This window comes from Ursus arctos, unplaced genomic scaffold, assembly GCF_023065955.2.
Source record: "Ursus arctos isolate Adak ecotype North America unplaced genomic scaffold, UrsArc2.0 scaffold_2, whole genome shotgun sequence".
In the NCBI taxonomy this organism is placed as follows: domain Eukaryota; kingdom Metazoa; phylum Chordata; class Mammalia; order Carnivora; family Ursidae; genus Ursus; species Ursus arctos.
Genome location: NW_026622874.1, coordinates 88538077 through 88559769, shown reverse-complemented (window position 1 = coordinate 88559769; position 21693 = coordinate 88538077). Strand labels below are relative to the sequence as shown.

Here is a 21693-nt window from a genome sequence, read left to right as displayed (position 1 = left end):
CAATGGGGTTACACTCCAGGGGCTCACGGTGATGTCTCTTGAAAATACACCCTTTTCTGGATGACTTTCTTTCCCAGCCCACATCCATCCCCTATTTCTTGGGGCCACTCTTAAACAAACTTCTTTCACTCAAATTCTTATCTTGGGTTTGCTTCCAGAAGAACTCAAACTTCTGAGGATATAACCTAGAAATTATCTTTACACATATGCAAAAATGACATCCGTTCAATTTATTAATTCACCATTGTTTGTATTTGCTAGAGGCTGGACATCACATTCCAAAAGGAAACTGGTTAAACACATTATGATCCGTGCACACAAAGGGGTACTATGCAGCTGTATGAAAGAATGACAAAATACTTTATGTCTTGATATAAAACATCTGAACTACATTAATGAATAAAGCAAGATCCAGAACAGTATAAATAACATCTATTATCATTTGTGTACAAAAGCTTGTATTTGTGTGTTTGCATATGCCTAGAATCTTTGTGAAGGAGACCCCAAAACACACAGCCTTGACAGCCCCGTAGCAGAGACTTGAATGGCTGAGGGGACCAGAATGGAAGGGAAACTTCACCACACCTGCTTCCACATTTTTTTATTTTTGTACTATGGATAAGGTTTATCTATCCAAAAAATAAAAATAACATTAAAATAATAAGTAAATGCATAGATAAAGGGAGGTGCACCATTGTCTCTTGGACCTTCTACAGCTCAAGTGTGGAATGGGTGGACAGGCTCCTGGTGGCTGACCAAATCCTGGCTTCGCCGTGGTTCTTCCAGTGTGGTCTCCATCCAGCTGCTGCAGGTCTGGGTCTTCGCCCACGAAAGGAGGTCCCTCTTCCTTTCGCTTTATGTTCACCCACAAAAGCTGCCATCACCTGTCAGGAAAAAGGTCCAAAGGCACCTTCACCCCCACACGAGGAAGCCCAAGCAGTTCCCTTCTGCGTGAGAGGTTGTGTTGAAGGCACTCATTCCCATCCAAGAAACATCTGCGTCATGCACACGACTCATGCACATGCTTGCACACACACTCACACAAACATACGCACACACAAGTGGAAGTCCAAGATGTTCTTTCCTGAATGAGACGCTCCCACCCCACTCCCCTAATAGCTGAATCCGTCCAACAGCCTGGGGACCTGCATGTTGGTCTAACCAATGTCCTACTTGCTGCAGGAGAGGTCACTCAATGGGGAAGGAGCTGTTACTGGGGCTGGGGCTGGGCAGCTTCGGGACCAGCTTCACTCATCATGTCCTTGTATTGCCGTTTGAAGAAGCCAAGCTGTGGAGGCAGAGACAAAGGAGTAAGGATCACCGAAGCCAGGGAAGTGGCAAAGGCCATGCAGACCAGGAGGGGAGACAGAGGGACCAGGAGGCACAAAGAATAATGTGGCAGAGTGTAAAGTGACCTGGGGAAAATGGGGCAGGGAAATGGACAGCATTGATGTCAGAGACAGGAAAAAGAGAAAAGAAAGAAACAGAGACAAAGGAGAAGAATTAATACCTACATAGTGGTCATTGTATACTAAGGACAATTCTAAGCGCACTACAAATATTGGGTTAAAACCCAGTTACCGTCACAAAATGGTATTGATACTCTCATTTTATAGCTAAAGAAACAGACTCTGTGACTTGGTGGGAGTCAAAGTCAGTAATGAGCTGCTGCGTAAGAAGCAGTGAGGGAGAGGGGAGCAGACAGGAAAAGGGGATACCTTGTACAGTGCGGCGGTGATGAGGGCCAGAAGCACCAGCCCCCCTACCGAGCTGCCCACTATAAGTGGTAGAGGGTTGTGCACTTCCTTCAGTTCCACTTTGGTTTCTGTCTGTGGGAGGGAGGGTGCATCAGGGGGGATGATGAACTTCAGATTTCTGGGGGGTCCCCAGCCAGACCTTGTGTACTCCCTGAACCCAATGACTAACCCCTCCCTATACCCTCACTCTTCTTTCCTCTCCTCCTCCTCCTTTGTCTCTCTCTATCTCTTTACCTAGAGATCTCCACAAGCCCAGCCTCCCCTCCTCCCTCCAGTAGTCCCTCAGGGTCAGAGACAGATACCTGGGCCTTCAGAAATGCCTCCTGTCCTGGAAGCACGGCAAACTTCGAATTATCAAACGAGACCTCTGCCTTGCTCACGACCTGAACGTAGTTTATGGAAGTCTGTGGGAGAGAGAGGATGGGAGCTGGGCCCGTGGTTCCCCTGAAGTAGCATGTCTGGGCCCAGCCGAGCCTTGGCCCTCACATACCTTGATAAACCAGTCAAACGAGAGTTTGCCTTGGAGGGTGATATTGACTTTTTCCTGGATGTCAAAGGACAGGATGTCACACTGGATTCTCTGGCAGACAGCGACGGAGCAGTTCTGGGGAAGGGAGCAGAGGGGAGAAATGACTAAGCCGGATACAGAAAATGTCCATGCACCCAGCCCGCTCAGTTGACAGATGGTACTCAGCCACCAACAAGGGAACAGAGCTGAGTCTGCACGTGGTCCTAAAGCTAGGTTAAGTGTAGTCTCACCACAACTGGAGTCTTCTCAAGCTCCAGCAGGAAGTCAGAGAGAAGGGGGTCCCTCTCCTCGGTGTGGCATGTGCTGGAGAGGTTCTAAGGAAAGAGAGACACTGTGAGAAGGGAGGGGAATGAGGGCTTGTGGGTCCACCCTCACAGAGACTGAAATGGCCATGGTCCAGGAACGGGTCAAAATGGCTCCAAAATCCAACAAAGGAAACAGAGATTTTAAGAAAGACCAGGGTTAGGGTGGTAGGAGTTGGGTCACTCCTCAAGCCCAGCTAGACGTACCTTGGAAAAGCTGAGCTGGGGGTTGTCCCACACCGTCACGTTGTTCAGCTTGGTGGGCACCCAGAAGACCACACTGATGGGGAAGCTCCTCTGTCCCAAGTTGTTAAACTGCACAGTGGGAGGAAGGTGGTGGGTATCAGAGCTCTGGCCTTCTGCTCCCACCAGCAACTAGAATCAGCCTCCCCACTCCAGACAGCCCAGGACACCTAAATAAGGCCTCACAGACCCAAGCGGCCTGCCTCTTGATGCTTTCTGGGAGGCAGAAGGGGTAGGAGTTAAACACACATTTGAGAGCCAGACAGGCTGGTACTCAGCAGTGGCTCTTCCACTACCAGTGGTGAGACCATGGCCGTGTTCTGTTAACCTCTCTGGGCCTCAGTTGCTCCATCTGGGAACTGGAGATAATGACAGTCCCTCCTTCAAAGAGTCATTGTAACGATAAAATGAGTCGTGTGTGTGTGTGTGTGTGTGTGCACGCTTGTGTGTGTATAGGGTGAGAATAAGTCTGGAACAGAACCCAGCACATAGTAGGCATCTGATGCATGTCTCCCATCATTATTTCCCATTACTGCGTTCCCATCACGTTGATTTTCCTCCCGGGCCTCCTCCTCAGCTACCCACCTCGTACTTATGCTCTATACTGTGGCTGGTCTTCTCCTCAGCGATGAAGCTGAGATATTTGGTGGAGACCTCATGGCTGATGGGAGAAAGAAGAAAGTACAGGAAGTGTCAGGACTTTAGAGGTGTCCTGGGAGTGGGACTTGGGCAAAGTGTGTTAGGGAGTGAATAGACACATGGGTAATACTGCCCCGCGAGGGTGCCAGTGGGATGGTGTCTAGGGGGCCATGTGTGTCAGACACACAGGATGGGCCATACACATAGCTTGGGCCATGCACACACACACACACACACACACACACACACATCTGCACAAGTACACACCCATACACACATATGCTAGACACACACACACAAATACACAATGGGCCATGTTCAGCCCAGGGGTAAAGGCAGAGCTAGAGCGCTAGAAGCCAGTACCTGGTGACTACCGCAAAGACAGTGTATTTCACAGGCAGCTCCAGCTGGAATTCAGTTTTGTTGGTCCTGGTCGTGTTGTTCTCACTGAAGGGAAACAGAGAGCTTTCTTGTAGATCTTTTCCACTAAATTATAATCTCTGCAAGGGCAGGAACCACAGATGTCTTGTCCATTGCTGTCCCACCACCAGCCTTGGGTAAAATGCCTGGCACCTGGAGGGTGCTCAGTCGGTATTTATTGAATAAATGAATAAATAAATAAATGAGCTGAAGGGAGAACCAGTGGGGAGAGGGCAGTGGTCCACACCGGGCAGGGGTTTGGGACCTCAAAGCGGGGAAGCTGGGCACAGCACACCTGGTCACATTGGCCTTGAGGAGTATTCTGTTTCCAAAGGAAGCATCGGATTCCACACCAAATGTGATATTAAAAGTGACCTGGAGTCAGAGAAAAGAGAGACAGTGAAAAGACTAGAAGAAACAACCCAAATGTCTATCAACTAAAGAATGGAGAAATAAAATGTGGTGCATCCAGATAACAAACTACTTTCAGCAGTAGAAAGAAATAAGTATTGATTCATGCTGCAGACATGGAGGATCCTTGAGAACATGACCACGTGCTGTATAATCCCATTTATATGAAAGGTCCAGAGTAGGTGACTCTAGACACAGAAGGTAAATTACTGGTTGCCTAGAGCTTGGAGAAATGAGAGGACTGGAGCAGATGGCTAAGGAGAGCAGGGTCTTTTCTTGAGGTAATAAAATATTCTAAAATCAATCATGGTGATGAATGTATAACTCTGTGAACATACTAAAAGCCGTTGAATTGTGTACCTGAAATGAGTGAATTCTTTGCTATATGAATCATATCTCAATAAAACTATTAAAAAAAAAAAAAAAGGAGCCTCTACTTAAAAAAAAAAAAAAAACAGGGGCGCCTGGGTGGCACAGCGGTTAAGCGTCTGCCTTCGGCTCAGGGCGTGATCCTGGGGTTCTGGGATGGAGCCCCACGTCAGGCTCTTCTGCTATGAGCCTGCTTCTTCCTCTCCCACTCCCCCTGCTTGTGTTCCCTCTCTCACTGGCTGTCTCTCTCTGTGTCGAATAAATAAATAAAATCTTAAAAAAAAAAAAAAAACAGAGAGAGAGAGAAGTGGAGAAAGGGGAACCCCTTACACTGTTGGTGGGAATGCAAGTTGGTACAGCCACTTTGGAAAACAGTGTGGAGGTCCCTTAGAAAGTTAAAAATTGAGCTACCCTATGACCCAGCAATTACACTACTGGGTATTTACCCCAAAGATACAGACGTAGTGAAGAGAAGGGCCATATGCACCCCAATGTTCATAGCAGCATTGTCCACAATAGCTAAATCGTGGAAGGAGCCGAGATGCCCCTCAACAGATGACTGGATTAAGAAGATGTGGTCCATATATACAATGGAATATTACTCAGCTATCAGAAAGAACGATTACCCAACGTTTGCAGCAACATGGACGGGACTGGAGGGGATTATGCTAAGTGAAATAAGTCAAGCAGAGAAAGACAATTGTCATATGGTTTCACTCATTTGTGTAACATAAGGAATAGCAGGGAGATCAGTAGGAGAAGGAAGGGAAGGATGAAGGGGGGCTAAACAGAAGGGGGAATGAACCACGAAAGACTATGGACTCCGGGAAACAAACTGAGGGCTTCAGGGGGGAGGTAGGTGGGGGGATGGGCTAGCCCGGGGATGGGTATTAAGGAGGGCACGTATTGCATGGAGCACTGGGTGTTATACGCAAACAATGAAGCATGGAACACAACATCAAAAACTAATGATGTACTGTATGGTGACTAACATAACATTATAAAAAATTTTTAAAAAAGGAATTCAGAAGAAAACAAAAGAGAAAAAGAGAGGAGGACAGCAGCCCGACCTCTGAGGAGTCTGGGAAGATGGGGTGGTGTATGCTGCAACTGCTGTTCTTCAGGCCCTCAGGCCCATTGGTGGAGTCATCAGACTCACAAGTCAGGCGCCAGCGTCGCCAGGAGAGCGGCTTCTGGAAGGCAAGGGAGACAGAGGTAGTGATGTCAACCACCCCCTTGCAGGGACGGGGAAAGCAAAGTCAGACAGAGCCTGAGAAGGATTTGGCTACCTGGGCTACTGACACCCTCCGATAGGACAAGCCAGGTGGGTAGAAGATGGTGACCTGAGTCCTGTAGGAGTCTTCGCCCTGGTTTCTCACAGTCAGTGTCACATTGAAGTCTCGGGGACCACCCACCACCAGGGTGTCCAGGCTGTGGGAAGAACAAGCCAGGCCATGAGATGCTGAGGGCTTCCATGTGGCAAGTCTGCCCTGGTGGGAAGGAGGCACAGACCCTTGGAGAGAGAAAACAGTGGCTGGGGCAGCCCCACGCACACCTCTGGAGCAGCTGTCCTGTGCCAGACTCCCTCGGGGGCCAGGGAAAGAACAGAGCACTGGGTTGTGGTGCATTTGCAGGTAGCAGCGAGGAAAAGAAACTCACCCCATAAAAGTGAAGGTGATGCTGAGGTCATCGTGGCAGATGCTGTCATTGCCACAATTCTGCTCGAAGGGAAACTACCAGAAAAAAAAACAAGAAAGAAAGAAAGAATATGAGGAAAGGAAAGGAAAGAATGAAATGATGTGAAATGAAACAATAAAATAAAATATTGAAATAAAATTATGTGAAATGAAATAACATGTGCCTCCATGACCTTGGCCCCTGCAGGACCCCAGCTTGAGGACTCACCAAAGCTGTGAAGTGTCTCTGAGCATCCACAGCCAGCACTGGCTGGAGGTCCTTGAATGAGGACAAGGGCTCCCCCATCAGAGAGAAGTTGAAGTGCAGGATGATGGGGGTCACTGAGTCTTCTACGCAATACTGAGAGATAGTAGGGGTTTCATTCAGGGTCTGCCCTCCTCAGCTTCCCAAGCCCACCCCATGCTTGGAGGACCCAGAAGCGTGGCCAACCCTTGCTCACCACTAACAGTAGCTTTAGGGTTTCACATTCTCGATTCAGCTTCAAGATCCTTGTCTGTCTGCGTGTGCTGTTCTTTGACTCATCAAAGACAACTCGGGGATGTGGAAGACTTGGGTCCAGAGCCAGGTCATAGGTAACGGTGCTCTGGATCTCTCCTGAGGGGGCAGGGCAGCATGGTGGTGAGGAGCCCAGCTTTGGAATCAAACAAGCATGAATTCGAGGCCCAGCTCTATTGCTCTCCAGCCATATGACTTTGGGCACGTTATATGACCTCTCTGAGTTTCCATTCCTTCTTTTTTTTGGGCGGGGGGGAGGTAGCCTTTAGGTTGTGATTTCCCCTTCCTTTTTTTTTTATTATGTTGTTAGTCACCATACAATACTTCATTAGTTTTTGATGTACTGTTCCACGATTCATTGTTTGCATATAACACCCAAGCGCTCATTGCAATATGTGCCCTCCTTAGTACCCATCACCAGGCCAACCCATTCCCGCATTCCCCACCCCTCTGAAACCCTCAGTCTGTTTCCCGGGGTCCATAGTCTCTCATGGTTTGTCTCTCCCTTAATTTTAAATTGAGAATAATAAGTGTACCTTCCCAGTGGTAAAAATTAAATGCAATAGTGTCCATAAAGCATTTAGCACCAGTGCCTGCCACACAGGAAACGCTCAATAAATGGTAGCTATTCTGTTACATACTAGAAAATTAAGTATATTTTCCCGGGTGCTCTTAACTTTTTTCTTAACTTCGGTCTTCAACAGTTTGTGCTTTGGTATGGTATAACGCATAATGTTTTATACATCGCTATAATATACTATGGTATGGTTTCCTTTATATTTATCCTGCTTTGATGTGGCAGAGAATCTTGATGTCTTTCATCAGTTTTAGAAAATGCATTACCACTATTTTGTTACTTCTTTTTTACTCTCTCTCTCTTCCTTGTGGAATTCCAATTACATGTTTATTAAATTTTTCACCATGTTCCATATGTCTTACGCTTCCGCTCTGTACTTTTCATCCTTTTTTCTCTCTAAATATTTTCTATTGATTTATTTTCCTGCTCACTAATTCTCTGTTCTGCTTCTAACCTGCTGTAAAATGTATTTATTGAACTCTTAATTTCAGTCACTGTATTTTTCAGTGCTAGATTTCCATTTTACTCTATTTTATGAATTCCGGGTCTTTTCTGAACTTCTCCATCACTTCCACTTTCTTCTTGAAGATAGTAACTGTAGCTGTTTTTTAAATTCCTAATAACTCTAATTTCTGAATCACCTATCAGTCTATTTCTATTGTCTTTGCTTCTCTTGGTTGCTGGTCTGAATAGACATTTTCCCAACAGAAAAACCAAGTTACTTACTAATGTTCCTCTCAAATTTCTGTTTCCCCAGCGCTGGAGAGCTCAACTTCCACTCAACTCTTTAGTTGCTATCTTCTACTGAGTTTCTTAGAATATTGACCTAGACATACATGGCTTAGGAAGTCAACCAATACTGGAGAGGAATTTATATGTAGGTTTTGGGGCACCTTCTATGCAATTCTCTACTCTCCAACATTTTGTGCTCAGTGTCTAGCCACGCTGGCTGCCCCAAACTGACTGCTGTCTCCTCAGCCCAGTAAGATTACTGCTAGAAACCTGATTTTATTTCCTCCTCGTTTCTCTCTAGTACCACTGTTACTATTCCTCCACACCAAGCACAATGTTACTTTTTCAGAATAGAGATAAGGAGAAAGTCAAGCTCGCTGTGATAAAATGCATGTCTGAATGTTTTGTGAATGAGTTATCTCTTGAGCTTAAAAAAATCCTGGTTAGTTCACAGGTGTGGGGCCATTGCTTCTCTGGAGAACTGAGAGAGTAAGGGAGTGCCACATACTCACTTTTTGGTGGGGTTTGCTGGGCCTCTCCACCCAGCCAGAGAAATGCCTGCTCACTCCAGCCACACTTGGGAAAGGCTGTCGGAGCCTGTCTGGAAGTTTGCTCTGAACTGCTAGAAGGCTGGAAAGACTGGAGTGGGCCACCCATCAATGTCTCTAGTCATTTAACCCTTTCAGACTTACCTACCCAGCCTCACCTTCTCCTAGCCGATCCCTTGTGTTCTTGCGGACACGGAGGCAAACTTTGACCTCTCCAGCAATCTGGCCTTTCTCCACCTTTTCATGGCACTCAAACACACTCCTTGCCACTTCCTTGGGTATGAACTCCATGGTCACCTCAAGGCTCAGCACAGGCTGGGATCTGTAGGGACACCAGAGGGCCATCAGAGGCCTTCAGGCAACAAAGCCATTCCTTAAAGGGAAGATATTTGGTGTCCTCCAAAAGAAGTTCTCACCTGAGCAGCATCACACGGCCTTGGGCCCCTATGGCCAGGTCCACGAGGCCATCCATTGTGAGGTCCTGGCCCCCACTTAGTGACTGACCAAAATACTGGAGTCCGGGGGAGACCTGGGAGCCTTGAATCCGCTGAGGGTAGAAAAGAGGACAGAAAGGGAGTGGGAAAGAATACAGACGTGTGTAACTCTGTTGCCAAGAGTGACCCAAGCACATATTGTCTGGGCTCCACTCAAGTCTCATCTCCTACAACTTCTCAAGGAATTAGAGCAACTATTCAGCTTTAGACCACAGACTTGAGATGACACCCAAAAAGTCCTGGCAGCAACTAACAAGTGTCTTTAAAATACTGGAGTGGGGGCGCCTGGGTGACTCAGTCGTTAAGCGTCTGCTTTCGGTTCAAGTCATGATCCCAGGGTCCTGGGATCGAGCCCCACATGGGTCTCCCTGTTTGGCAGGAAGCCTGCTTCTCCCTCTCCCACTCCCCCTGCTGGTGTTCCCTCTCTCGCTGTGTCTCTCTCTGTCAAATAAATAAATAAAATCTTTAAAAAAATAAAAAATAAAATAAAATACTGGAGTGGGTGTTGTAAGTGATGAATAACTGAATTTTACTCCTGAAACCAACATTGCACGGTATGTTAACTAATTAGAATTTAAATAAAAATTTGAAGAAAAAAATTAATAAAGATATAAAACTTTTAATAAATAAATAAATTTAATAAATAAAATACTGCAGCCTACATGGTATATTGTTCCATTTATATGAGGTTCTAGAATGGGCAAAACTAATCTATGGTGGAAAATCATCAGAACAATGTTTTCCTCTGGAATAGAGCGGGGTCAGAAATTGACTGGATAGGGGCAGGAGGGAACTTTCTGGAGTGGTAATTATGTTCTGTATCTTGATAGGAATGTGGGTTACACAGGTGTATGCATTTGTCAAAATCATTGAACGGCAAAGGATTTGTGCATTTCCTGGCTGTTAATAAAAACAAGGGTAAGCAGACATTGAATTCTAGTTAGTGATATTCTAACTAGCTATATCTAACTAGAATATCCAGCTAGATATTCTAACTAGTGAATTCTAGTTAACTACTCAAGTAGTTAAGGGCATTGTAACTTACTTTGAAGTGCATTAAAAAGCAAGAGGCACTAACGGGTGCCTAGAAATAAGATGAATAAAAGGGTGGATCTGTGATAACATCAATGTAGTCAGATGTTCACTGTAGATTCCAGGTTGTAAATATGTGGATGTTCATTGTACAATTCCTTCAGCTTTGCTGTAAATGTGAAAATTTTCTAAATGAAATGCTAGAAAACTCTACTGATACCTGCGGCACCAACCCCAAATAAATAAATTGGAATCCTTACTAGCAAGGCCTAAGCATCTGTGTTTTTCTTAAACCTTCAGGCGATTTCAGTGTGTTGGTAGGACTGAACCTCTGGCGTGAGGGATTTGGCAGGAGTATGGAGGGACAGAGAGAAAAAAGACTTAAGAAAAATGTGAGGCTGGAGAAAAGACAGAGACCCACGGACGGAAGACCAGATGGCCTCAGCTGGCAGTGGCGGGAAAGAGCCAGACTGTGGGGTCCCTCCAAACAGTGGACTCCATCTAGCACATAACAGGGAGGCATTTTAGAGAGGAAACCAGGGGTGGTGACCAAGATTTCAAGTGACCAACCATCAAGATGGGCTGCATAATTTGCAGGCTCCAGTTCCCCCCCCCCAAAAAAAATAAGTGCAGAATACCTCGTTCAAAAATTCAGAATTTCAAGAGAGCAAGAGCAGAGCATTAAACTAAGGGCAAGTTCCTTCTTTCTTTCAGTACTAAAACCAGGACAGATGGGAACAAACCAGGACTATTGGTCTCCCTAACAAGACTGACTGAGATTCCGAAGAAAGGAATGCCTACATCCCAACGCTTCCACCTGGCCATTTACCACCTCTAAGCCTTAATCTCCTCATCTGTAAAGTGGGGGTGATGATGCCCCATGCACCTCCTATAGTTGTGGTGAGAATTTCTATGAAGTGTGTTATTACTTTTGAAGGTTCTGAAAAGAAGTACTGGGAGAACTCATCTGGCAGCTGTGAGGATGTTGAATGAGAAAGGGACAGATCAACAAAGAAGCTACTGTCATGACGGGGACAGTGACCCGAGCTCACCTGGCTGTGGGACTGACTGATGCCCGGTCCTGAGGTTCCATGAAATAGGTAGACAGCACCCTGGTTCTCCTGCTCTCCTGGGGCCCCGATGGCCACGTCTGTCAGCTTGTCCCCATTCACATCCCCCAGCACTGTCATGGCTGCTCCAAAGCGGCCCCAGGGGTGGCCCTGCTCCCCACGGAGAACAGCCCCACACTGCCACTTTGCCTTCTGTTGAATAAAAAGAGAGTCAAGTCCCAACCTGGGCAACTCCCCCACCCCACACCCAGGCCCCCACCCAGCCCAGGCTCCTATAGTCACTCACCCCTCGAGGCAAGGGGCACACAGACACCTGGCCTCCCCTTGTCTGGTCGTAGTAATGGGGAGCCCCGATGAGGACCAGGTCAGAGCTGCCATCTTTGTTAATGTCCACAGAGCAGAGGGAGGCCCCAAAGTAGGAGCCAATCTGAAAGAGATGAGTCCGGGATCACATCTCTTGCCACCAAATCAAAGTGTGAGTATTTTCTCCCTGTGAGGAAAAATCATACCAGCTGGGGAAGCACCTGGGAGCAGATCTGATCTTCTGCACAATTCACACTCTCATTTGAGTGTACTGCCAGCTGAGGAAAATATGATAGAGTTGATGGGCGGTGGCTAAGGATTTACCAACAATGGCGGTCCAGGGAGATGATTAGTATAGCAAAGAAGAAGTTGAATTGGAAACTACACAGAAAAGCCTGGAAGACCATACGGAATATCTTTGCAATATATTGTAAGTCTTTAGGGGGGTAAAAAATTCAAAGTTGACAGTCTGGCTGGTAAGGAATCAACTGGCTTAGGTTAAAAATAACTATGGCTACAGGAATTTTTTTTTTTGCATGATATTGTGAGGTATTGTCTATCTTTTAAAATAATTTTTAAAGAATAAAAAATTTAAAAATTTTTTAAAAAATAAAATAAAATAAAAATTTTTAAAGTATGTTCCAAAAACACAAAAATATGTTCAATGTCAATGTGTAGAATTCATCCCCAAGACTCATCCATTTAGTCATTCATTCATTCATTCATTCAACAAACAAAGGTTTGCAATTTTTTTTATTATGATATGCTAGTGACCATACAGGACATCATTAGTTTTCAATGTAGTGTTCCATGATTCATTGTTTGCGTATAACACAGCGCCCCATGCAATACGTGCCCTCCTTAATACCCATCACTGGGCTAGCGCAAAGGTTTGCAATTTGTTGAGCATGGGGCTGGGTAGTGGGTTCTCCATGGAGCAAGGGGAGCAGAGGGAAACAGTACCAGACAAACAGGGAGATGTATTTAGCAATTTCAAAGTGGGGCAAATTCTTGGAATGAGAAGTGCAGACGTCAAGACATGACTCACTACAATCTGATTTCTGCCCCACACACCATGGAAGGAGGCCTCACTCATTGCCCAATAAAGGCATTTAAGCTTTGACCTAAAGTCAGTAGGATTTTTTTGTCTTTAGGTCAAGTTGATTACCTACAATAAAATCCAGCCTTTTTAGTACAGTTTTGTAAGTTTTGACAAACACATACAGTCATGTAACCACCACCAATGTTCAAGATATGTTTCATCACTCCCACGGTATTCCCTCATGCCCTAATGTAATCAACCTCTTCCCTCAACACCAACCCCTGGCAACACTGACCTGTTTTTTGTCCCTATAGTTTTTCCTTTTCCAGAATGTTGTATAAATGGAATTATATAGTATGTAGCTTTTCATGTCTGGCTCCTTTCACCCACAATAATGCATTTAAGATTCAGTCAGGTTGTTACGTATGTAAGTAGTCCATTCCTTTTAATTTCCAATATTTCTTTTTTTAATAATAATTTTTATTATATTATGTTAGTCACCATACAGTACATCCCTAGTTTTTGACGTTAAGTTCCATGATTCATTACTTGCGTATAACACCCAGTGCTCCATGCAATACGTGCCCTCCTTCATACCCATCACCAGCCTAGCCTAATATTTCTGATATTCCACTGAATGAATGAACCACAGTTGACTTATTCATTCCCCAGCTGAGGGACACTTGGATTGTTTCTAGTTTTTACCAATTATGAATACAGCCACTAGAAACATTCACATGCAGGTTTTCATGTGAATATCTGTTTTCGTTTCTCCTAAGTAAATACCTAAAAGTGGGATTGTTGGTATGGTAACCGCATATTGAACTTTATAAGATATTGACAAACTGTTTCCAAAGTAGGCGTGCCATTTTTCATTCAGACAGCAAGGTATGAGAGTTTTCGTTGTTGCACATCCTTGCCAAGACTTGATATTTCCAGTGTATTTCCTTACGTTAATAATTCTGATAGCTATGGAGCAGTATCTGATAGTAGATTTATTTTATTTTTTTAAAGATTTTATTTATCTATTTGACAGAGAGAGAGGGAACACAAGCAGGGGGAGTGGGAGAGGAAGAAGCAGGCTCCCCAGCGGAGCAGAGAGCCCGATGCGGGGCTCGATCCCAGGAACCTGGGATCACGCCCGGAGCCGAAGGCAGATGCTTAACGACTGAGCCCCCAGGCGTCCCTCTAATAGTGGTTTTAATTTGCCTTTCTGTAATGATTAATGACATAGAGGATATCTTCATGTACTTATTTGCCATCTGTGCATCTTCTTTGGTGAAATGTCTGTTAAAATATCTAGCTTATTTCTTAATTGGATGGTTTGATTTCTTATTGTTGAGTCTTTGAGAATCGTTTATATATTCTGATGCATGGTTTTTGTCAGCTACCTAATTTAGAAAAGAAGGAAAATTTGCAAATATTTTCTCCCAATCTGTAGCTTGTCTGTTCATTCTCTTAACAGTGTCTTTCATAGAGCAAAAGCTTTTCATTTTGACGAAGTTGTATTTATCAGTTTTTCCCTTATGGACCATGCTTTTAGTGTTATAACTAAGAACCCTTTGCCTAACATACGGTCACAAAGATTTTCTCCTATGTTTTCTTCCACAAGTATTGTATTTTAGACTTAGCTCCATGGTCTACTTTGAACTAATCTTAATATGATATGAAATATGGGTAGAGGTTTTGTTTTGTTTTTACTATGGATGTCTAATTGTTCCATTGAAGTCTCCATTGAAATGTCTTTGTGCCTTTATTTAAAATCAATTGACTATGTGTGTGTCAGTCTGTTCCAGACCTATTCTGTTCCACTGTTCTTCATGTCTTTTGCCGATGCCACACTGTCCTGATTACTATAACTTTACAGTTAGTCTAAAATCCGTGGTGTATGAATTGTCCACTAAATACCTAATGGTATTTGCTTAACTTCTTTTTCAAATGGTTGGATATGTGGCTTTCTTTGATTTTCCATATAAATCTTAGAATCAACTTGTCAATTCTATAAAATAAACGTCTAGGATTTTGATTGGGATTATGTTGAATATATAGATCAGCCTGGGGAGAATTGATATCTTAATAATACTGAGTCTTCCAGTCCATGAACACTGTATATCTCTCAATTTATTTAGGGCTTTGATTTCTCTCATTGGTGTTTTTGTAGCTTTCAGCATACAGAAATCATACACGTTTTGTAAAATTTATATCTAAGTATTTCATCATCTTTGGTGCTATTGTAAATGGTACTTCTTTTTAATTCTTTTTTTCTTTTTTTTCCTTCTTTCTTCTTTTTAAAATTTTTTAATTTAAATTCAATTTAGTTAACATATAGTGTATTATTAGTTTCAGGGTAGAATTTAGTGATTCATCAGTTGCATATAACACCCAGTGCTCATTACATCTAGTGCCCTCCTTAATGCCCATCACCCAGTTACCCCGTCCCCCCACCCACCTCTAGGTATTTATCCAAAGGATACAAACACAGTGATCTGAAGGGGCACATGCACCCCAATGTTTATAGCAGCGATGTCCACGATAGCTGAAATATGGAAAGAGCCCAGATGTCTAGCGACAAACAAATGGATAAAGAAGATGTGATATATGTATATGTACACACACACACACACACACACACACACACACACACTGGAATATTACTCAGCCATCAAAAAGAGTGAAATCTTGTCCTATGCAACAACATGGATGGAACTAGAAGGTATTATGCTAAGCAAAATAAGTCAGAGAAAGACAGACACCATATGATTTCACTCCTATGTGGAATTTAAGAAACCAACCAGATGAACATAGGGAAGGAAGGGAAAAATAAAATAAGATGAAAATAGAGGGGGAGGCAAACCATAAGAGACGCTGAACTTGAGGAAACAAATTGAGGGTTGCTGGCAGGGAGGTTGGGGAGGGATGGTAACTGGGTGATGGGCATTAAGGAGGGCACTTGATGTAATGAGCACTGGGTGTTATATGCAACTGATGAATCACTAAATTCTACCCCTGAGACTAATAATATGCTCTATGTTAATTAATTGATTTTAAGTTTTTAAAAAATCCAGAAAAGTAGAAAAAAATCCCTGCCAAATCTAAGGTTACAAAAATTAACCTGATTCCTTCTGAGAGGTTTATAGCTTTATTGCTTACATTTAGGTTTTTTATCTATTTTGAGTTAATTTTTGTATATTGTGAGGTAGGGGATATCCAGTTGGCCCAGAACCATTTGCTGAAAGATTATTTTTCCCCATTAAATGAACTTGGTACCTTCGTCAAAAATTGATCGATTGTAGATGTAAGGTTTATTTCTGGACTCTCAGTTCTATTCCATTGATCTGTTTGCTGGCACCACACCATCTTAATTACTGTAGATTGGTACTAAGTTTTGAAATTGGAAATTCTTCCTTTTCAAGATTATTTTGGCTATTCTGTGTCCCTTGAATTTCCATGTGAACTTTGGAATCAGCTTGTCCATTTCTCAACACTGTTGAACAAGCCTTGTATTCCTGGGATAAACCACACTTGGTCATGACGTATTATCCTTTTTACAGATATTCTTTTTATAGATTTAATTTTTTATTAAATATTGGTCTGTAGTCAACAAAGGGTTTTAAACTGCAGATTGATATGAACAGTTTCTCATTTAGAAAGTTCATCCTTGGGGCGCCTGGGTGGCACAGCGGTTAAGCGTCTGCCTTCGGCTCAGGGCGTGATCCCGGCATTCTGGGATCGAGCCCCACATCAGGCTCCTCCACTATGAGCCTGCTTCTTCCTCTCCCACTCCCCCTGCTTGTGTTCCCTCTCTCGCTGGCTGTCTCTATCTCTGTCAAATAAATAAATAAAATCTTTAAAAAAAAAAAAAAGAAAGTTCACCCTTCCCCTATGGATTAGAGAAGGAGGCAACACGAGACTATGGGAGACCAGCAAGGCTACAGCTAAGTCCACGGGAAAGATGATGATGGCCCGGACCAGGCTGATTTCAGTAGAAATGGAGGGAGTGGATAGATTTGAGATTAATCTCTTTCTTACCCTCGTTCCCAGTGTATTCACCCACACACACACCCCGCACCCCAGTACACACACTCTGAACTGTCTCTTGCTCTCTCCCTTCTTTGGCCCTTTATTTCTCCATTCTTCACTTCTCTATTCTTCCCCCTTCACTGTCGCTTTCTCCAGGAAAGCTTCCCTAATGCTCTTGAGTGGATGCTCCTCCCATTTGCTCTCATAACACCCACACTGCTCCAGTTTAAGTATTTATCATCCTTGATTATCATTTGCATGCGTAATACCTGTATGTGGTGAAGGAGTTCATTAGCTCGCCTTCTCCACGTGATCCTGGACCACGCACACAAAATAGAGACATAGCATCACATCCACACTTGACTTCCTGGAATTCCTCTACACATTCTCCCCACCCCACCCCTTGTACGTGTCAGGAACTGATGCCATCAACAGTCAGTATGTGTTGACAAAACCTACGAAAAGGCCATTGGAAAAATTTCAGGAATGGCAAAGAATTATGACAAGCGGTTCAGGTATCAGACGAAACTGGTTTCATCCACCTATGATGCATGAATTGCTGGCCAAAGTGAACAGTGATGAAAATTTAAGGAATGCACATAGAACTACAGACACATCACGAGCGCAGGTCTATTTCAGGACTTTGCAAGGATAATGGGACCTAGAAATTTCTGCCTCTCATACCACATAAGATGCAACGGCACTGCTTTTGCAGGGGTGATTTTCAAAAAATCGAACTGCTGGGGCTGCTCAGGCACCGACCAGGGGCTTAGCTGGAGTAGGTGTGAAAGCTCCCCTGAGGTGCCCTGTCTGACCTCATAGTTCCCGGCTCATGGGGAAGTTCAAAGAGTATTGGGAAAGGGACCAGAATGCAGAGGTGGGGGAAGAGGGCATTCATCTCAGGAAAGCAGCTACTGATTGGCAGATATGGAATTATTTCAATATTTTAATAACTAATATGGTTATACTGGTTGTATTGGTGAAATACCAGCTCTGTGTGCAGGGAGACTCATAGAAAGCTCTGCACAAGTCAAGTGTCATTATTTGTTGTCGTTAGAAAAGTGAGGGGCAATGTTCATAGCAGCATTGTCCACAATAGCTAAATCGTGGAAGGAGCCGAGATGCCCTTCAACAGATGACTGGATTAAGAAGGTGTGGTCCATATATACAATGGAATATTACTCAGCTATCAGAAAGCACGAGTTCTCAACATTTGCTACAACATGGACGGCACTGGAGGAGATAATGCTAAGTGAAATAAGTCAAGCAGAGAAAGACAACTATCATATGATTTCTCTCATCTATGGAACATAAGAACTAGGAAGATCGGTAGGGGAAGAAAGGCATAAAGAAAGAGGGGGGGTAATCAGAAGGGGGAATGAAACATGAGAGACTATGGACTATGAGAAACAAACTGAGGGCTTCAGAGGGGAAGGGGGTGGGGGAATGGGATAGACTGGTGATGGGTAGTAAGGAGGGCACGTATTGCATGGTGCACTGGGTGTTATACACAACTAATGAATCATCGAGCCTTACATCGGAAACCGGGGATGTACTGTATGATGACTAACATAATATAATAAAAAATCATTAAAAAAAAAAAAAGAAAGAAAAGTGAGGGGCCCCTGGGTGGCTCAGCCAGTTAAGCGTCGAACACTTGATATCAGCTCAGGTCATGATCTCAGGGTCATGCGATCAAGCCCTGCGTCGGGCTCCATGCATGGAGCCTGCTTAATATTCTCTCTCTCCCTCTGCCCCTGCCCCCCCACCCACTCACACTCTCTGTCTTTTTATCTTTTTATTTTTTTAAAGATTTTATTTATTTATTTGACAGAGAAAGAGACAGCCAGCAAAAAAGGGGACACAAGCAGGAGGAGTGGGAGAGGAAGAAGAAGGCTCCCAGCGGAGCAGGGAGGCCGACGCAGGGCTCGATCCCAGGACCCTGGGATCATGATCTGAGCCAAAGGCAGACGCTTAACGACTGAGCCACCCAGGCGCCCCACACTCTCTGTCTTTTTAAAAAGGAAAAGTGAGGACACAACATTCTCAAATGCAAAGCTTATTCCTGTGACTTTCCAGCTCAAAGCCGTCTGAAAGCTCCTTTACAAACTGACACACACGGCACCTGATGAGCCCATCCGGGAATGTCAGCCCCCGGGGCACCTCTGTTTGCACATTTGTGCTCCACGTGCTCTGCCCTTACCTGGCTGCCCTTGATGACCGAGGTGGCCTCCCAGGTACCAGCATTCTCTCTGAACATTACCACCAGGCCAATGTGCTGATATCGAGGCGCCCCAAGAACCAGGTTTTGTACCCTGCTCCTCAAGATGACTTCAGCAGCATAACCTGGAGATGGTGATCTGAGAAGGTAAGTGCTTTACTTCACAGACCTTGCCTCCTCTGAGAGACCCATCCCTTGAGTAGGGGCAATGTAGGAGCCTCAGGCTCAGTAGGGATAACTGGATCTTTCACTCTATTCCCCTTCGTTAACATAATTAAATTGAAATTTTGAAATTTCTGTCTTTAAAGTTATTCCGAGGGCCCAAAAAAGATCCAATGATAATATATGCTAATTGAGTTATGCCATATCCTGACCCCTTCTTGAAGTTACCCTGCCCTTTCCACTTACCCAAGTAAGCATCGTTCATGTCTGAATCTATCCTGGTTGTGTTGATGAAGGTGAATTTATCCTTTGACACGTGAAGAAAGGCTCCACCAGCCCAGTCAAAGCTCCCCACAGCACCTAGCAAGACGCCATTCTGGGAAACAGGGTAGAACAAGATTGAGCAACCTGCAACTTCCGTGCAATCCTTGTCCAAATTCCAGTAGCTTTTTTCACAGAAATAGAACAAACAATCCTAAAATTTGTACGGAACCACAAAAGACCCCAAAGAGCCAAAGCACTTTGGTGCAGCCACTGTGGGAAACAGAACAGAGGTTCCTCAAAAATGTAAAAATAGAACTACCAGATGATCCAGCAATCCTACTTCTGAGTATTTATCCAAAGGAAATGAAAACACTAACTCAAAAACTATCTGCACCCCCAAGTCCATGAAGCATCATTTATAATAGCCAAGACATAGGGGCACCTGGGTGGCTCAGTCGGTTGGGCGTCCAACTCTTGATTTCAGCTCAGGTCATGGTCTTGAGTTTATGGGATTGAGCCCCATGTTGGGCTCCACGCTCGGCATGGAGTCCGCTTGAGATTCTCTCCCTCTGGCTCTGCCCCTCCCCCCACTCACACTCACTCACTCTTGCTCTCTTCTTCAAAATAAAATCTTGAAAAAATAATTTTTAAAAAAAATAGCCAAGCTATGGAAAAAATCTAAGTGCCCATCAATGCATGAATAAAGAAAATGTGATACATGATGCAATGGAATAGTATTCTGTCATAAAAAAGAAGAAAATCCTGCCATTTGTGACAACATGTATGGACTGACTTTGAAGGGATTATGCTAAGCAAAATAAGTCGGAGAGAGACAAATAGAGTATGATCTCACTTATATGTGGACTCTAAAAACAAAACAAAACTGAATTATATAGATGCAGAGAACAGATTTGTGGTCGCAAAAGGCAATGGGTTGGGAGGGTAGGTAAAATGGGTGATGATAGTCAAATGATGGTACAAATTTCCAGTTATTAAATAAATAAATGCAGGGATGTAATATAAAGCACAGTGAGTATAGTTAATAAAACTATAATGTATATTTGAAAGTTGTGAAGAAAATAAATCTTATTACCAAGAAGCAGTCCCAAATGGAGACTATAAAAATGAGAATGAATGAGGCAGAAGAGCAACTCAGTGATATAGAAGATAAAGTGATGGAAAATAAGGAAACTGAAAAGAACAGAGAAAGAGGGCGCCTGGGTTGCTCAGTCAGTTAAGCATCTGCCTTCAGCTCAGGTCATGATCCCAGGGTGCTGGGATCGAGTCTAGCATAGGGCTCCTTGCTCAACGGGGAGTCTGCTTCTCCCTCTGGCCCTCCCCTCTCTTGTGCTCTCTCTCTCTCTCATTCTCTCTCAAATAAATAAATAAAATCTTTAAAAATAATTTAAAGAATAAAAAATAAAAATACATTGAGATACCACCTTACACCAGTTAGAATGGCAAAAATAGACAAGGCAAGAAACAACAAATGTTGGAGAGGTTGTGGAGAAAGGGGAGCCCTCTTACACTGTTGGTGGGAATGCAAGCTGGTACAGCCACTCTGGAAAACAGTATGGAGGGTCCTCAAAAAGTTAAAAATAGAGCTACCCTATGACCCAGCAATTGCACTACTGGGTTTTTACCCCAAAGATACAGATGTAGTGAAAAGAAGGGCCACATGCACCCCAATGTTCATAGCAGTAATGTCCACAATAGCCAAACTGTGGAAGGAGCCGAGATGCCCTTCAACAGACAAATGGATAAAGAAGATGTGGTTCATATATACAATGGAATATTACTCAGCCATCAGAAAGAATGATTACTCAACATTTGCATCAACATGGATGGAACTGAAGGAGATTATGCTAAGTGAAATAAGTTAAGCAGAGAAACACAATTATCATATGGTTTCACTTATTTGTGGAACATAAGGAATAGCAGAGAGGACATTAGGAGAAGGAAAGGAAAAATGAAGGGGGGGACACAGAGGGGGAGATGAACCATGAGAGACTATGGACTCCGGGAAACAAACTGAGGGTTTTAGAGGGGAGGGTGTGGCAGATGGGCTAGCCCAGTGATGGGTATTAAGGAGGGCACGTATTGCATGGAGCACCGGGTGTTATACACAAACAATAAATCATGGAACATTACATCAAAAACTAATGATGTACTGTATGGTGACTAACATAACATAATTTTTTTTAAAAAAAGAATAGAGAACCCAGAAATGGACCCTCAACTCTACACTCAACTAATCTTTGACAAAGCAGGAAAGAATATCCAATGGAAATAGACAGTCTCGTCAACAAATGGTATTGGGAAAACTGGATAGCAACATGTAGAAGGATGAAACTGAACCACTTTC

At 43.9% G+C, this 21693-nt stretch overlaps 1 protein-coding gene across 3 annotated transcripts in view; it reads right to left on the bottom strand.

Moving 5' to 3' along the window:
• Positions 1 to 215: 215 nt before the first annotated feature.
• The window catches only part of ITGAM (integrin subunit alpha M), a 39266-nt gene continuing 17788 nt past the window's right edge, over positions 216 to 21693 (bottom strand). For 2 of the 3 annotated variants that reach the window (XM_026515879.4, XM_026515881.4), the window contains 21 exons: positions 19311 to 19440; positions 18885 to 19027; positions 11603 to 11743; positions 11299 to 11508; positions 9137 to 9267; positions 8879 to 9042; positions 6808 to 6962; positions 6576 to 6707; positions 6330 to 6403; positions 5960 to 6101; positions 5741 to 5863; positions 4186 to 4265; positions 3834 to 3917; positions 3417 to 3492; positions 2796 to 2903; positions 2517 to 2600; positions 2248 to 2361; positions 2060 to 2161; positions 1719 to 1829; positions 1163 to 1288; positions 216 to 884 (listed from right to left, as the gene is read on the bottom strand). In XM_026515879.4, coding sequence (XP_026371664.2) covers positions 1211 to 1288; positions 1719 to 1829; positions 2060 to 2161; positions 2248 to 2361; positions 2517 to 2600; positions 2796 to 2903; positions 3417 to 3492; positions 3834 to 3917; positions 4186 to 4265; positions 5741 to 5863; positions 5960 to 6101; positions 6330 to 6403; positions 6576 to 6707; positions 6808 to 6962; positions 8879 to 9042; positions 9137 to 9267; positions 11299 to 11508; positions 11603 to 11743; positions 18885 to 19027; positions 19311 to 19440 — 2382 coding nt within the window. In that variant the 3' untranslated portion in view covers positions 216 to 884; positions 1163 to 1210. The remainder of the gene's footprint in view (positions 885 to 1162; positions 1289 to 1718; positions 1830 to 2059; positions 2162 to 2247; positions 2362 to 2516; positions 2601 to 2795; positions 2904 to 3416; positions 3493 to 3833; positions 3918 to 4185; positions 4266 to 5740; positions 5864 to 5959; positions 6102 to 6329; positions 6404 to 6575; positions 6708 to 6807; positions 6963 to 8878; positions 9043 to 9136; positions 9268 to 11298; positions 11509 to 11602; positions 11744 to 18884; positions 19028 to 19310; positions 19441 to 21693) is intronic. The other variant, XM_048224783.2, reaches the window with a different exon arrangement.